Here is a 17,656-nt window from a genome sequence, read left to right as displayed (position 1 = left end):
GTTTATTTGACTCCTAGTCAAAAGAATTACTTTATAGATAGTCAATATAGACACAGAGTTAATTTTTTTAAAACATTTTCTAATGGTGCTGTGCCTCGTGATTTTTTTCATGAAAAAAGTGTGTCTTTGCACAAAAAGGTTGAAAAATGCTGGCCTAAGGGGTTAAAAACATGGTGCCTGGGGTAGTCTCACCTAATGTGTGGATTTAAATTTTTATTTTACACCTGAACATTGCCCCAGGAGACCAGCCTACCCTTTATCATCCACATTTTGAGGACATATCTCAAAAGGACTTCTCAGTTCTTTGGAAAGGGGGGGCTGAGCCCATCATTTTTTTGCAAGTGGGAATCAACTATCTAACTTCCACTCTTCAGCGCTGGGTGTTTGGTTCAGACAAGAATTGAGGCTTCTCCATCACTGGTGTAGTGAGTGAAACTGCTGTTCAGGATGCTTTCTGTCCTGTTCCTATGTGATTCTGGCAGGGAGAAACTGGCAGGGACAGAACGACCACACAGGACAGTCATGCATTTTCTGTACAGGTGGGAAAGGTAGCGCCTAAACTTCTCCCCAGCAAATGCGTAGATCAGAGGATTGAGGCAGCAGTGCACAAAGGCGATCATCTCAGTCAGACTGAGGGCTAACCTCAGGTCCCTCTTGACATCACAGCTAGGAAAGAAGTCATAGAGGGTGAGAGTTTCTAAGAAAATTGTAACATTATAAGGTGTCCAGAAGAGGAAAAATATGGCGACCACCAGCAGGATCAACTTGATGGCCTTGGCTTTCTTGTGATTCTTGCAAGAACACAGTGTTCGAATGATCCTGAAGTAACAGTAACTCATAATGAGCAGAGGGAGCAGGAAGCCAAGAAAGTTGATTTCCACATGGCGGAGCACAGGCCAGATCTCCTCCAGGACTTCTGGGTAGTGGCCTAAGCATTCGCCTCCATGTTGCTTTGTGAACATGAACTGGGGTGCTGCCACCAAGATGGCAGCAGCCCAGACACCCAGGCTAATGGTCACGCCATGTTGCACAGTCCTGTTGTTCATGGAGTTGGCAGCCAGGACGATGGCCAGGTATCTATCGATGCTGATGATGGTGATGAAGAAGATGCCACCGAAAAAGCCAATGAAGAAGAAGGCCGTGGTGAGTTTGCACACGGCATTGTGGAAACCTTGTTCACTGACCAGATAGTGAGTCCAGAAGGGCAAGGTGGCAACGAAGAGCAGATCAGAGAAGGCCAGATTCAGGAGGTAAATATCTGTGATACTCTTGGTCTTCTGGCTGTTGGTTAGGGCAAACACCACCAACAAATTTCCCACCAGGCCAAAGGCAAAGACCACGGAGTAGATGATGGAGAGGAAGATAGACCCAAAGGCCACGATGTCCCCCACATGGCAGGCTTCGGCTGACTCATCATACTCAAAGTCATCTAGGTTGAATTCAGGGGAAAAGGTGGGCATGGCGGACACCTGGAAACACAACAAAAACAAAGGGCAACATTAATTCTCAGAGGAACGCATTTGGAATTCAGTATGACCATTCTCGGGTCATGTGCACAGTTCCTACCAGTCTTGGAAAGGAGCAGAAGTGAATTTTTTTGAGCTCACAGCTATGAAGGGTTTGCTGACTTGGCCACAGCCATGCAGTGGATGGCTCAGCTAAAATATGCATCTAGGTCTTTGTACACTTGAGCTTTGATTTTCAAAAGTCCTGTTAAAAGAGCTAGTAGGGAGGGCAGAGTGATAGCACAGCGGAAAGGCATTTGCCTTGCAAGCGGCCAAAACAGAGCAAACCTGGGTTCGATTCCCAGCATTTCATATGGTCCCCTGAGCCTGCCAGGAGTGATTTCTGAGTGCAAAGCCAGGAGTAACCCTTGAGCATTGCCGGGTGTGACCCAAAAATCAAAAAAAAAAAAAAAAGAGTTAGTAGAATCGGCATGTTGGAAGGGGGAGATAGTTCAGGGGTTGGGAAGGAAGAGGTGCTTGTTCAACTCTAGTCCACACCTCCCCAAAGCAGTTCTCCCATCCTTCTCTTTAGTCTCACCTGCAGTTACCCAATTTCTCCTGCATGAAACTGAAACTGAAGAGAGGGCTTTCCTCTTCTCTCCAGAACCTTGAGTAGACTTACATAAAGATCCTTCATCTCTGTTTTGATTTGTATTTGGGGGCTAGACCCAACAAGGCTCAGGGTTTACTCCTAGCTCCGCACTCAGAAATTACTCAAAGCAGTGCTCAGGGGACCAGGGATGTCAGGATCAAACCCGAGTCAGCCACATACAAGGCAAGCTCCTTTCTGTACTATCTCTCAGGCAGCCTCATCTTCGATATGTGTGTGTGTGTGTGTGTGTGTGTGTGTGTGTGTGTGTGTGTGTGTGTGTGTGCGCCTGCTTGCTTGCTTAGGGAAGCAAAAATGTTTTATGTAAAAAGAAAAAAGAAAAAGGTTTATATAGAAAGTATGAGAGGGGGTAGAGAAAATCTCAGAAAGAAGAAAAATCAATCCTCCAATACTGAGATGTAGAGAACTTCAGAATGTAGTCTGGAGGTATATTATTGTTGTTGTTGTTGTTGTTTGTTTGTTTGGGGGCCACAACTGGCAATATTCAGAAGTTACTCCTGGCTCTGTGTTCAGAAATTGCCCCTGGCAGGCTTGGGGGACCATATGGGATGTGGGGGATCAAACCAAGGTCTGTCCCAGGTCGACCAAGTGTAAGGCAAACTCTCTACAGCTGTGCTATTCCTCTGGCCCCTGGGAGGATTATTTTATCCCCATTCTTTGAGGGGTTGTGTTTGTGAGTGAGTGTGTGTGTGTGTGTGTGTGTGTGTGTGTGTGTTTGAGAGCCATTTCTTGACCTCTGGGAACCAACAAATCCCTTCTTGGTTTGTTGAGAGCTTTCTGACTTTAGCTTTAAACTGTCAGAAAACTGTCAGAAACTCACCTGTTAGTCCTAAGCAAACCAGGAGGGTCAAAAGTCTGTCCACCCACGTAAAGAAATCTTAACAGAACTGGTAGGGGTAGGCTGTGGGATATGCCAGGCTGGGCCCTATGGGGGCAAATTAATCTTAGAATTAGCTGCTCTTTCTTCTCTTTAGCTTGGTCTCCCCTCACCATCTTCATTTACTGTTTCTTTCTGCTCAAACACCTAAAGCTCTGACATTCCTATCCAGGCTGTGAACCTGTACTAATGCCTTTCCTCCTCTCTCCCCACTCTTTGATCCCAGAGGCCTCACAGGAAGCCAATTTGCTCTGGTCCTTTGGGTCCTCTTCTTCCTTGTGATACCACACATAGCCCACTCAGGAACCCGAAGAGTGCAGGTGCCCCTTCTGGTTGGCACTGCCTCCAGCGCCCACCACAACTAAGGGCAGAGCTCACACTTCTTAACCACAGGCGTTGCCACACCCGCCAGCAGCCTTTGCACTGTGGTTTGAGGAGATGGGATGTGCTGAGGTAAGTAAAGGCCCACCCAGCCCAGCCAGCTGTACCCTGCCCTCCTCTACCCTCTGCCCTGGCCTTTCTCCCCCTCCACCTCAGTGTCTTCCATGACCTGAGCCTCAAGGTTGGGACGCAGTTCCTTACCTGCTTCCTTGGCATTGAACTGCAAGGTCCTTTCTCACAGAGGAACCTCTGGCTTCGACTCAGTGGAAGTGCTCAGTGCTAGATCATCTTTTCTGAGCACTGTGAGTGAGCATTCTTTTCGAATGGCAGGCACAAGAAAGGGAAATTGCTATTCGGTGCTAGTGACTTCCCACCTCTTGCAGCTGCTGCATCAGAGGGCAGCTATTCAAGTTCTTGATTAAGTCAGGGGCCCCTGGGGAGACACAGCCCCCTCCATCATCCTCTACCACCCCCACTTCTCTAGTGGAAAGAGCTACCCACTGGCCCTACAAGTGGGCCACAGCCAAGTAAGTCCTTTAGCACTCTGGTGTTTGTGATTCTAGGAACTTGTTGCTCTAGAACTTGCTGGATCTTGCCAGCCTGCAGGCACAAGGTTTATTTCCACCTTGGCACTGTGCCTGCCACCCAGGGACCTTAAGCAAATCTCAGAGTCGGTATCAAGGGTCGCTGAGGAGAGAAGCCAGGAGATGGGGAAGGCCACTGCTCTCCAGTTAACTCAAGTCCCCAGCACTGGACAGCAGGTCTCAGCTGTAGGGTTGAGCTCTCCTCTCATGCCTGCTCACAGCCCTGTTCTGAGTTTCATGTGCTGGGATGGCACACACAGACACTGGGTACATGCAGATTGGAAGGCCACAGATGCACGTGGGGACTTGGGATCACTCAGGCTGCCTGAAGGGTCCCATCTTGTAACTCCACCCTGGATTTAGGTGTAGCTACCTGAGACCCACCCATTTCTGGGAGTGGTCTTGGGAACCAGATATTATGTGTGACCTTACCTGCAAGACCCCGCCCATTCCTGGGAGGGGTCTTGGAAAAGGTAGATAAGCCTTTGAGCCAGGGGATTAGGGTTTTTCTGCCCTGCTGGGCTCTCTGGCTTTTGGGTCTTTGGCTTTTGGGTCTTTGACCCGCATGGAGGTCAAAGGAAGATGGCTGAAAGGAATTAAGATGCAGGGTAGCTAAGAATGGCTGAATGCTTGAAAGGTTATGAGATAGGCCACACACATGTGGTGAATAGGGCATGAATAAAGTTGATGCTTCCTGATGCCTGCCTGTGAGTGAGTTCAATACCCGTCGCTTTCCTGGACCCCAGACCCGCCGGTTGATGGGGGATGAAGTCAAGTGGCCGGAGCCTAAGGACAAGGGCCTCCATCCACCTCCATCCATCGCCATCCTTCTCCATCATTAATTATTTGATTCAACACCATCTCTCACTGCAACTCTGGGACTTCAGGGACCACTGGTCTGGAAGTTATTTTCCTTAATTTTGTTCACCTGAAATAGGCTTTCTTTTTTGTTTGGGTGAGGGAGTGGGGGAAAGGACCCTTTGATAAGCTGCCAGGCTCATTGCTAAACAGTCTGCATTATTACCAATTAAGTCCCCTCTGCAGTTGCATTGGGAAGGTCCTCCTTTGAATAAATGACTGCAGGGAAATATTTGGGATGAGAGAAAAAAGGGGGGAAAGGGGCAAGAGTGTGGAGAAGGAGCCATAGGTTTTTGTTCTGTTTGCAGAAGACCTGGGTTCAGGAGGCGGGAGCAATAGCACAGCAGTAGGGCATTTGCCTTGCACGCAGCCAACCCAGGACAAACCTGGGTTAGTTATCCCATATGGTCCCCTGAGCTTGCCAGGAGTGATTTCTGAGTGCAGAGCCAGGAGTAACCTCTGAGCACCTTTGGGTGTGGCCCCAAAACAGACAAAGAAAAGAAGACCTGGGTTCAATCTCCAACATTGCCATATGGTAATGGGGCACCTTTGGATTGCAGCCCTGGGGGGCCCTTTGCACTAAAGACCATGAACCCATCAGCCCAGTTAGTGGAGAACCCCTAGGGTCCTGAGCACCACCTGGGAGGCCTCCCACAAACCAGTTAGGAAAAGGCAGCTGGCTACCTTGATGGCGCTGTGGTGTGGTGTCCTATCTCCAGGCCCTCATTACATTGTCCTGGGGTTCCCTTTGAGGGGAGCATCTTTCAGCGAACACATAGGAGGACCCGTAAGTACTTAGTGACCTGGGAGATGATACGGATGAGGCACAATCTCAGCCCTAAAGAGGCTTGTCATTGCTGTGGGGACAGAGTTTGCTGAAGATTGAATATCTGCCCGCATGAGAAAATGCGCCAGATCTAGGAAGCAGTGAACAGCCCGTGGAGTCACGAGCAAGAGTGCAAAAGGTCATTTAAAAAACATGGATAGAGGGTAGATCATGAAGCTGTTACTGGAGAGGGTAGAGCATGGAGGCAGATGTTCCTCTTCTACAAACTGGTGCCATTCCAGGCATGAAAGGGGACGGGAGACACTGCTGATGGCTGCTCTGATTACTGACTGAGGGACACCAGTTGGGGCAGCCATCTGATCTGGATAAAGATTTCTGTACTACAGGTCTCCACAGGACTCAGAGCTTTAATCAACTCTGGAAAAGGGACTGAGCTAGACCTTTCTGGATTCTTAGTGGGGAGGTGAAACCAAAGGTAGGGAGCAAAGTGGTGGCACAAGTGGTAGGACGTTTGCCTTGCACACACTAACCTAGGACGGACAGCAGTTCGATCCCCTGGCGTCCTATATCGTCCCCAATTTCTAAGTGCAGACCCAGGAATAACCCTCAGTGTCACCAGGTGTGGCCCAAAACCCAAAACCCCAAAACCAAAAAACAAAACAAAACAAAACAAAAAACAAGGTAGGACCCAGGTAGCAGATGGTCTCATCTGAGTGGTCTTCAAGGGAGGTCTGAGGTTGAAAGTGCTAAAATTGCTTTCACAGGATGCAAGGGTGGACACCAGAAACTGAAAACCAGCGCCCCCCCTAAAGAGTCCCTCACAGACAGGGCTCATCGAAGAGGTGTTGCTTGTTGGGGACATGTTTGGACAGGAAAGACCGGTGGACCACGCATTTCAGGGCAGAGGCCAGCAAAAGTAAGCACATGAGGGGCATGTCTCAAGCCCCTTCCTCATCTTCCCTTTCGTCTGGTTAAATCTAATTTTGAATTTTTGAATATGTGATGTGGGGTCCGGAAAAGGAGCTGGAGTCAGAAACTCGGGGCACACACACGGCACGCACCCAGGAATGGATGTTGAAAAACCCTCACTATAACAGCATACATGTGGACTGCCTGTATGCTTCTGTCTCTGTGACCCACTTCCTCTTCTCAAGATGGCTCATTTATTTGTGAACTTTTTTGGGAAGGGTGGGGGGGATCTCTTTACCCATTGTTTCCAACCAGCTTCCCCTTTTAACTTCCCCTCTCCGTGGGGGATTCCTATCCATGCCCTCCCCTCTCCCCATGCTCTACCCTCTGTCCATGTTTATTTTTAATGTCCTGTTGCTCACTTTCTCATGTGATTCCATGAGCTGTTCATTCTTTTCTAGATCTGGTGCATCTTCTTATGCAGGGCTCCTCTGGATTCTGTCCTTATCTTCTTCATCTGTGGTTGTGATGCCTCAAAGGAAACTATGCAGGCAGATTCTACTGTGTTCCATTTGCCTCGGGAGTACAGGAAATGTGAGAGCTGCAGGAGCCCTGATGTCAGCTCTGCCCAACACGGAGGCCTGCATACATGAACGGATTCACCTTCGGCATCAGCACTTCTTCCTGAGCCCTGTTCTAGGGGAGAGGAACTTGCCTCCCGTCCAGCATCCTCTCCTGTCCAGCCTCCCATGGGTGTTCTCCCACAGCTTGCCTGAGAAAGGCTTCTCCACCCTGCCCAATTCCACCAGCAGAGGCTCAGAGAACTGAGAAAAGGGACAGAGTTGGGAGCCTCCACGTCAGCCCACAGGCGGGCAGAACCGTGTCCTCCTTGTTCCCTACTTCCCCCTGCTTCTCTTCTGGAACAGCCTGGGCCACTTCTCTAGAACCAGAACTCAAAACAGGGCAGGCCTGGAGGAGAAGATGGTCCAGGGCCTGATCTGAACACTTCACCTGGGCTTGCCTCCTCTGACTCAGGCCAGGGAGGGAGAGCTGCCACTCGCAGCCCAGAGCATTCAGATGAGGCTCTGTCTGGCTGGACACTAGAGTGGAGCTGTCTGTGTCGAATTGGGAGAGGTCTTGAGCACCCGGCCCCTGTCCCCACTACGTAGGAAGATCCATTCTCCCTTCTCTCTATGCCCCACCTCTTTGGCTTCCAAGTATCAGGTTCTGATGGTTCTTGCCATTTGTAGTGACAGATGTTTCGTGAGCCACTTGCCTTAGGAGGCAGCAAGGGATGAGTCTGAGCTGGCAAGCTGGAGGAGGGCCAGGTCTTGCCTTCCACATGGAGGAGTGACAGGTCTCATGGAAAACCTCCCCCAGCCCTTGTGCAAGTCATTCAGTGCAAGGCTGCTACACAGTGAGGCCCCTAAAGCTACTTGACCAGAAACCTTACACTATTGTGCATATTTTCTACTCCTGGGCATGGAACCCAGGATCTCATACATGCAAAACACAAGCTCTACCAAGGAGCTATATTGCCTGCTTTGCCTCTTAAAATAATAATAAAAATTTTTAAAAATCATATATAAAAACAAAAGCAAATTATATATAATTGGACTGGGGTGATACTCAAGAGGAGGTTTTTGTATGCAAGAGCTCAGAGTTCCATCTCCAGCACCGACATGGCCCCGGAAACACCCCGAAATAAATTAATTTCATTGAAATGACAAATGACAATATCTTGGGCCATGATATGGTTTTCAGTTGTACAGCATCATAAAGCAACACTTGTTAGGTTCAGACTTTATCACTCTCACCACTGCTAATTGACTCTCTGACCTTCTCTCGGTTACATGAGAGTTGAATTGGGCTTGCTCCTGTCCTTGCAGTCTATGGGCAGAAGACCTCTGACTTTCTGGTTTAATTTTAATTTCATAATAAAAGTGTTTTATTTATTTTACACCTTTAGGAGTTGACTTCTTGTTTTGTTCTTTTTCTTCTTTTTGGTTTGAATATTATGGTTTCTATCTCCCATCATTAAAATCCTGTGGCATTTAAAGCCTTTAACATACAATCTCTACATGACTGAAACCCAATCACAATCATGTTTGTAATTAAGGTGTTTAAATGAAATATTATTAAAAACAAAATAAAATACAATCACTGTGAATTTTTATTTTCATTTAGTAATGAAAATAAGTTATGGAATCGGGCCCAAAGAGATAGCACAGCGGTGTTTGCCTTGCAAGCAGCCGATCCAGCACCAAAGGTAATTGGTTCGAATCCCGGTGTCCCATATGGTCCCCCGTGCCTGCCAGGAGCTATTTCTGAGCAGACAGCCAGGAGTAACCCCTGAGCATTGCCAGGTGTGGCCCAAAAACCAAAAAAAAAAAAAAAAAGTTATGGAATCACTGAGTTGATCCCTTTAAGCTGAGTCCTTTGTGTTGTTGCTACAGATGTTGGGATGTGTGTGTGTGTGTGTGTGTGTGTGTGTGTAGATCTTAAAGAATAGATCTTAAAATTAAAAAAAATAAAAAATAAACAAAAAACAAAACAAACAAAAAGAAGAATAGATCTTAAAGAATCACACTTCGAGGTCTCATGGACACAAGGCAGAGGTCAGTAATGCCTTATATGGTGTGCTCCCAAATAAATTCTTTTTGTTTTGTTTTTGGATCACACCCGGCAGCGCTCAGGGCTTACTCCTGGCTCAATGCTCAGAAACCACTCTTGGCAGGCTCTCATAGTTTCTATGATATTTTATTTAGTTATGTGACAAATATTTATTATACATGGTCTATGGATCAAAGAATCCAGGGGACCATATGGGATGCTGGGGTGTGAACCACCATCCTCTGCATGCAAGGCAAATGCCTTACCTCCATGCTATCTCTCCAGCCCCATAACATTATTTTTAAGAAAGAAATGATATAAAGAAATTGTAAATTACTTTGAGATACATTTAAAAAAAGTCAAGTGAGGGGCCATGGTGATAGCACAATAGGTAGGGTGTTTGCCTTGCATGCGGCTGACTCAGGTTTGATTCCCAGTGATCCTTATGATCACCTCTAGTGGGGCCAGGTCAGCCGTGTCCTAGGTAGGAGCATTACCCACTGTACTATCACTCTGGCCCCCTCGCTCATGTTTTCTTTCACCAACTATTGGCAAACGGCTGGAGGAGGCAGGGCACAGAAAATTCTTTACCAAGTTTACCAAAATCTACCAAGACTCATTTCTGAGCACAGAGCCAAAGTAAGTCTTGAGTACCACTGGGTGTGGCTCCCAAACAAACAAACAAACAAACAAGCAAAAAGAGGTGGGGTTGAGGTTTTCAGTCCAGGCAAAATTTACAGTCCCAAATGTTTGTACTTTGGCCAGATGAAAAAAAATAAGGATTGTAGCATCCATGGTGGCCAGGGAGTCTTGAGATGAGCAATTCTCTGGTGGTGGAGAGATGGGGGTCAGTAAATTCTGAGTCCCTCCCATGGAGGGAGGCAAGAACACGATTCAATGGAAGCCTCTGAGGCATAAACATGGTATATATGTTGCCCATGACAATCATTCTGGCTCTCCTGGAACCAATGAGACTGGAGAGGGTCAGCCAGATGTGCTGCTGAGTACAATGTGTCTTTGGAAAACTGTCCCCCCAACTACCCCAACCCCCACATAGCTCTATTGCACCAACCTGTTTGGGCACCAGGAGTGTCCCTCTTCTTTTTTGCTCACCCAATATACCCTGCTGGCTCACTTTGTTTGTTTTGAGGTTTGGTTTTTGGGTCACACCCTGCAGGGGTTACACACCTCAGGGGTTACTCCTGGCTCTACGCTCAGAAATCGCTCCTGGCAGACTTGGGGAACCATATGGGATGCCCGGATTTGAACCAATGACCTTCTGCAAGAAAGGCAAACGCCTTACCTCCATGCTCTCTCTCCGGCCCCTCTGCTGGCTCACTCTAAGCAGGAACATGAAGCCCAAAGAGAGTGGGAAGGGGAGCTGGGCACTTGAGAGGGGACAGCCAAAGGCCCCAGACCCCCGGACTGGAGGCTCTTGGAGACCAAGACTGTGGTTGGACAGAGCCACCACTGGCACCACTGCCTTTGCAGCAGGGTGGAAATGGGGTGCTTCCTGTGACAGGCAGGAGGTGAAAGGTTAGCACTGCCGTGCCCTTTTCACGCTTGCCCCTCGCAACCTCATTCCAAGTCCTCAGAGGCCTCAAAGTATACAAACAGACTGAGGCTCATTTCCTATCACTACAACGAGCTTTGTTTCTTGGGTGCTGAATATGCGCCCTTGGAACTTTTCTTGCCTCCTTAACTTGACCTCCCAGAAACTCACCCTGTACCTGCCCATGCGTGGCTCAGCTGCAGCAACTTGCAACTCCTGGTCATCCCCCCACTGGAGCAGAACCTGGGACTTAGCGCAGTCAAGGGCAGAATCGAACGCCTCACAGTCAGACCCAATTGGGAAGAGTAGCCAGTGACCATGATGGAGCAGAGCTGACACCTCAAAACTCTCCTTCCCAGGGTGCAGGAAAGCAACAACTCAGTCTGAGAGTTTCCAGGCCTCCAATCAAACCTGAACCGAGACTATTTGCCGCCCTGTGTCTCTGTGTGCAAAATAAGCCAAACAGTGAGAAGGTGAAGAGACAGAAACTTACCAGGGGCTGAGCCCATATTTCTCTTTTCCAGAGGTCCTGATCTGTTGAGTTCACACACAAACATACACACACACACACACACACACACACACACACACACACACACACACACACACACACATGTTTACAAGGCTCAGGAACCAGGACACCCTCAAAGCACTTTACAAAGCCCAAGTCCCTCTCCAGCCCTCCACATGAATGACCTCTCATGGTCAGATCCAGAAAGGCCTGGCTTCCTGGCCTTGACTTCACCTGTGTTTCGCCTGCAGCTGACATGCCCACTTTGTTTGTTTATATTGCAGTGCCTGGAGTGAAACTCTGGACTGCATATGCCTATAAGGCACTTAGAACAGTCAGGATCCACATTTCAGCCCTAATTGCCTGCTTCTTTCAGGATCCAATGTTTTTTTCTTTTGGCACAAGATTTTCCTACCTCATGGTTTGGCTTCAGTTTTTTTTTGTTCTGTTTTGCGCCCATAAGCAGGAGTGCTCAGGGCTTATTTCTGACTCTGTGCACAGAGATCACTCCTGGGGGGGGGGGGCAGGTCAGTCGTGTTTGAGGCAGGAGTATTACCCACTGTACTATCACTCTGACCCCCTGGCTCATATTTTCTTTCACCAACTATTGGCAAACTACTGGAGGAGGCAGGGCACAGAAAATTCCCCCAGGTTCAGCGGTTCCCTGGCTGACCTGGTAGGGTTCAGAGCAATGCCTGCAGACTCTGGGAAGCCAGGTGGACAGATGGAGGCCAGGTCACATACCTGTCTGCTCAGGTTCCCCACTTTGTTTCTGCCTGGGCTGTAAGTGCTTCCCTCAGCCTCACGGCCATAGGTGCCCGTTCATCATTTCTCTCCAACACTTTTATAGCTATGTCTAGACTACCAGAGCTTGAGGAAACCCACAGTAATTATAGCTGTACCTACAGACTTTGTACCAACTATTTACTGATATAAGTAGTTTCATTGCAAATGTAATAGATTTTTATCATAAAAGGTGCAGATGACCTAAAAAAAGGGAAAAAATGGACCAGAAGATGGAACAGGGGTTATGAGTCTTGCTTTGCATGTGGTTGACTCAATAGGATCCCTGGCACGACATGGTCTCTGGCATGGCCAGGAGAGAGTCACAGCATAGAATCAGGAGTAGCCTCCACTACCTCTGGGTGTGACCCCCAACCTCCACAACATTAAACAAAAGGGAAAAGTGTAAAAGTCATTCTCAATCCAGCTTCCTAGAATTAACCACATTCGCTTTTAGCTTTTCCCCATCCAATCTCTATGAGTGCTTTAGATTCCTGTTAGTATGTTTGTGTTCAAATGGCAAATGCTATTTTTCCTTCTTTCCCAAAGGAAATTTACAAATCGTCCCACAAATGACTATTTTTCTGATCTTGATTGCTTATATATATATATATATATATATATATATATATATATATATTTGGTTTTTGGGCCACACCTGGCGATGCTCAGGGGTTACTCCTGGCTGTCTGCTCAAAAATAGCTCCTGGCAGGCACGGGGGACCATATGGGACACCGGGATTCGAACCAACCACCTTTGGTCCTGGATCAGCTGCTTGCAAGGCAAGCAACGCGGTGCTATCTCTCCGGGCCCTGCTTCTATATTTTTAACTAAAGTTTTATATTTTAAACACTGGTTTGCTGAGTTGATCATAACACAGTTATTTCTGTCATTCAATATACCTACACCAATTCCATCACTAGTATTCCCTCCAACTATGTCACTGGTTTCCCAACAATTACTTCTGTCTTACAATATGAATTTAACTCACTTTCCCATTTTGAAGTTATTTTCAAAATGTTTCTGGTGAAGACTGAAGTTGTCTGACTTTTCTGGTCTTTCCATTCCTAGACACTCACTAAAGTGCATGTCAGTAAAGTCTCCCTGTACCCCTCAGTACGCTCTGTTTAGTGACCAAGAAACCAACATGCACAGTGTCCGTTGAGACTCAAAAGCTTTGAGGTCTTATTAGAATTCAATCCTCTCTTTGAGATTTGGAGTTCCACTAATGTTATTCTAAAACCTTTTTGCTATATAACAATAAGTATATGTGAAAGCAGAGGAAAAAACTGTGTATCCCACACCCAACTTGTCAAAGCTCACCCAACTTCTACAAAGAGCATCTCTGACTATATACCATTTCATTGACTCATTACACCAGGATCTACTGGAGGGGTTAAGAAATTAATAAATTCCCATATTCTGAGAGATATGATTTCCCTCCATAAACAATCAAGTGGAAACCTCTAAGCATAAAGGTTCTTTTAAAAAATGCTATTTCTCACCTTTCAAAGTTAGCAGCGATTCTCAATACTACCCATAAAAATTACTTTTGGGGGGCACACCTGGCAGTGCTTAGGGGTTACTCCTGACTCTGGGCTCAGAAATTGCTTCTGGCAGGCTCGGGGGACTATATGGGATGCCAGGGATCTAACATGGGTCCATCCCAGATTGGCTGCATGCAAGGCAAACTCCCTACGACTGTGCTATCACTCCAGCCCCTAGAATTACCTGGTGGTACTCAAAACTTCTTCTGCCTTGGTACTTGGGCTTACCCTGGTGGTGTTCAGGGGACCATGGATCAGACCCAGGGTTCTAAGCAAGCTAGTTTTTAGCATCATTTCCATAGCTGACCTCTCGGATGGAATTTTTTTTGTTTGTTTGTTTTTTGGGGGGCCACACCCGGCATTGCTCAGGGATTACTCCTGGCTGTCTGCTCAGAAATAGCTCCTGGCAGGCACGGGGGACCATATGGGACACCGGGGATTCGAACCAACCACCTTTTGGTCTTGGATCGGCTGCTTGCAAGGCAAATGCCGCTGTGCTATCTCTCCGGGCCCTCGGATGGAATTTTTAATAATGCTTTTTTTGTTTTCAGTCCAAGTCCCTTAATGCATTTTTTTTCAGTTCAAGTCCCTTATTGCATTTTTGATATTTCAAATCACTTTCTGTCATGCTCAGTGCTTCATCACAAGAGAGTGGATTCCATCACTCAAGTCCCTGGAACATTTAAACTGCAAGCAGCATCCTTGACCACTCTGACCTCTGACCCCTAGGTCCCACCCCCAGAGCCCACAGGTGTTCCTACCTGGATCAGAGCTGGGAAGGGATTTCTGCATGTGCCTGGTGGCTCCCTGGCCCACGCTGACTGCCCGCGTTTCCCTTCCCCACCCACCACTCAGAGCATCTTTATTTTCGAGGTTGGCCAATAGCATCTGATTTCCTGTGAGGCAGTGACTATCTTTAGATGCCACCACAAACAGTGCAGCAGCTCCTGCTGGAGCCCAGCTCACCGCAGGAGGCTCCACACTCACCAGGCTGGAATAACAGTAAAGAGGGTTGGAAGGGTGCTGGTGTGTGTTGGGGGGGGCAGGTGTTAGTTCCCCATAACTGTGGAAGGCAAGAAATAGTGCCCTTCTTGGGGGGCATGAAAACTTGCAGCATGAAACCTGCTTGTCTCTCTTTTCCTGCCCCATGAGGAAGCAGTCATACCACTGGGCAAGTCTGGGGTGCAGGCTGAAGGAGTGATAGTTCTCCCTCAAAGTGATGTCTAGGAGGGAGCTTAGGAGAAATGGAGTGTCAGAGGCTGAGCCCTTGGCAGACTCTGCACTTTAATAAAACTCTAGACTTTGGGGGCTGGAGAGATAGCATGGAGGTAGGACATTCGCCGTGAATGCAGAAGGACAGTGGTTTGAAGCCCGGCATCCCATATTGTCCCCTAAGCCTGTTAGGAGTAATTTCTAAGTGTAGAGGCAGGAGTAACCACTGAGCGCTGCCGGGTATGACCCAAAAGCCAAAAAACAAACAAACAAAAGCAAAACAAAACAAAAAAAACATAAAACCAAAAACTCTAGACCTTAAGGATATTGAATTGAAGAGACCCTGGCCAGAACTCACCTAGAGAGGTAGGTGCAGAATAACTCTTCTTTTCCTTCCTACCCTCCTTCAAGGCAATTGGTTGCTTCGTACGCCTCCTGGCCAAGCCCCTGGCACTTACCTGATGGAGCAAGGGTCCCACTCCAGTTGTTCTTGTCCATTCTCCCGTGGTCACTCCTGCTCCAGCAAGAAGGACCACTTGCTTAACCAGGCTCTTCCAGGCTGTGCTCCTTCCTCTGCCCTTACCAGTTGCTTTTTCTTTTACTAGAAAACAAGTCCTAGCCACCACTGTCCACTTACCTCTGTGACTCATTCTTTGCATAAACACTATCACTGACCCACAATACCAGGAGCCTTGCGCCAAGGACACCAGATTGAGATAGAAGCCAAAAGGCCTTTGTTGTGTTGCACAGTCAGAAATGACACCCCGTCTTCCAATTTGGTTTTTGATATTGGGGTCACCCAGACTATTCCTAGTTCCATACCAGGAGAGTGCTCTGACAGTGCAGAAGGACCTTAAGTTTCTGGGTGGGGATCGAACTGCATACACAGCATGATTCAACCCTCTGAACTCGGTCTGGCCCAAGCTCTCCTACTTGTCACAGCATTTGCCTGTGGAGGGCGTCCATGTTCCCTACGAGATAGCAGGTTTAGAGCTGAAGGCTAAAGTTTACGATGCTGCAGGCAGCTGGATATGCACAGTCAGACAGCTGTCACACACTGACTATGGCTGTGCCACTCAGCAGAGAGACCGTGGAGAACTCAGCGTGGTAATCCAGGATGACCTCCTGATGCCCAGCTCTGAGTACATGCCCCAACCTTGGTCCACTAACTCTCAGGTCCAGAGATAACAAGATACTGTTGGGCACCTTCTTGGACAAATCTGTCATGTGTGTCCACCTGTGAGGATATGTGACCATCTCAGGAGACAGCGTCCTCAGCAGCCCAGACCTCAGGAGTGAAAACAGCAGGAGGGCAGTTTCTTTGTCTCTAGCTCAGGACCAGCCAGGAATCGCATTAGTACATGAATCCTGGGGGCCAGAGCCCAGCAAGCCTTCCCTGAATCTTTCCTGCCTCCAGTCACCTGACTGCTGCCTTAACTCTTGTTACTATGCTCTTCTGAAGCAGGGGTGACTGTCACCCCCTTCTAGTCTGCCTCCTCCCTAATCCCTGCTTTGAGAGGAGGAACAGAAGTTAATCTTTTATTTAGTATTAAAAAATAAATGGAGGGGGTGAAGTGATAGCTCAGTAGTAGGGCATTTGCCTTGCATGCAGCTGATGTGGGATGAACCTGGGTTTGATCCCCGGCATTCTATATGGTCCTCCAAGCCTATCAGGAGCAATTTCTGAACGCAGAGCCAGGAGTAACCTTTGAGTGCAGCTGGGTATGGGCCAACCCCCAAAATGAATGAATGAATGAATAAATAAACAAACAAACAAATAAACAGGGCCTGAGATGTAGAATAGGGAGTAAGATACCACATCAAATAAGAGTCTTGCCAAGTGTAATCCCTGAGCAAAGAGCCAGGATCAAGCCCTGAACACTAGGGATTGAAACCCCCCAATAAAAAGAAATAAAATGAAATATTAAATAAACAATGAAGATAGATAAGTAAAAGTCATTTACTGGACTAAGAGTGGTAGAGCTAAGCATCCCATGTGTAAGGACTGGGGCTCTAGCTCTTGTATGCAGGGCTAAGATGTTGCCCCTTAGTGGCCCAAAAGAGGAAGCTCTGAGGATAGTCAAAGCGCACATTTAGGCTTCACCAGTTGTGCATTTGTTAATCATGTTCTGTGCTCATGTAGACTCCTTCGTGCCCAGAAACAGGTGTTGCCATCATCCCTGTTTACAGGGGAGGAAAGAGAGGTATTGAGAGATGATGAGTCCACTCGTAGCCACCCAGCTTACATGTGGCAGAGCCAGGACTTAAATATAACATGACTATTTCAAGGTCAATGCTATATACACTCAGAGCGATGCTGCATCCAGAAGGTGAAAAGTTAGTACTTGCTGGTAGAACTTTACAAGAAAAAAATTCTTTTTTACCTTCATTTATTATTGTTATTATTATTTTTATTTACCTATCTATTTTGGTCGATTTCTCTGTTTGGGTGTGATTATTGAAATTGTTGTCCCCAATTATACTTATTTTTTTTCTCTTCCTTTCTTTTCTTTCGTTATGTGCTATGCCATGTTTCTTATTTCAAGACCATGGTGTGTTTTTTGTTTGTTTGTTTGTTTTTGTTTGTTTGTTTTGTTTTTCGTCTGTTTTTTGTGGTGCTTATCAATATAGCTGGAGTCCTCACTGGATATTTGACACTTTTTTTGGTACTGGTGGAGTGTTTCACCTTCTTTTTCTCCTTCATCTCCCAAATCGATGATGAGAGCCTCTAGAAGGATTCCACCCATTTTTGGGATATTAGACTCTTACCCCAGTCTATTTATCTTCTTTTTTTCAGGCGAAACCACGCAACTTGAACTAGCTAGTCCTGCCTACAGTTAGAGGGGGAGATAAGGGAGGCATCAAGACCAAACTGGTGCAAGACTACTAAGTAGTGGGTTGGATACAGAGGGGACTACATATTCTA

General features: G+C 47.2%; 2 protein-coding genes across 2 annotated transcripts in view; both read right to left on the bottom strand.

The window, feature by feature from the left end:
* The window catches only part of GORASP1 (golgi reassembly stacking protein 1), a 737,102-nt gene that overhangs the window by 291,878 nt on the left and 427,568 nt on the right, over positions 1–17,656 (bottom strand). The window lies entirely within an intron of this gene.
* CX3CR1 (C-X3-C motif chemokine receptor 1) lies at positions 312–14,340 on the bottom strand. The gene is made up of 2 exons (XM_049766432.1): positions 14,280–14,340; positions 312–1,469 (listed from the first exon to the last, which is right to left on the bottom strand). The coding sequence occupies exon 2, from the start codon at positions 1,458–1,460 to the stop codon at positions 390–392; it is 1,071 nt and encodes a 356-aa protein (XP_049622389.1). The 5' UTR covers positions 1,461–1,469; positions 14,280–14,340; the 3' UTR covers positions 312–389.

Source organism: Suncus etruscus, chromosome 20, assembly GCF_024139225.1.
Source record: "Suncus etruscus isolate mSunEtr1 chromosome 20, mSunEtr1.pri.cur, whole genome shotgun sequence".
Taxonomy (NCBI): Eukaryota; Metazoa; Chordata; class Mammalia; order Eulipotyphla; family Soricidae; genus Suncus; species Suncus etruscus.
Note: the sequence above shows the minus strand (reverse complement) of the source record. Positions and strands in the feature narration are given on the sequence as shown.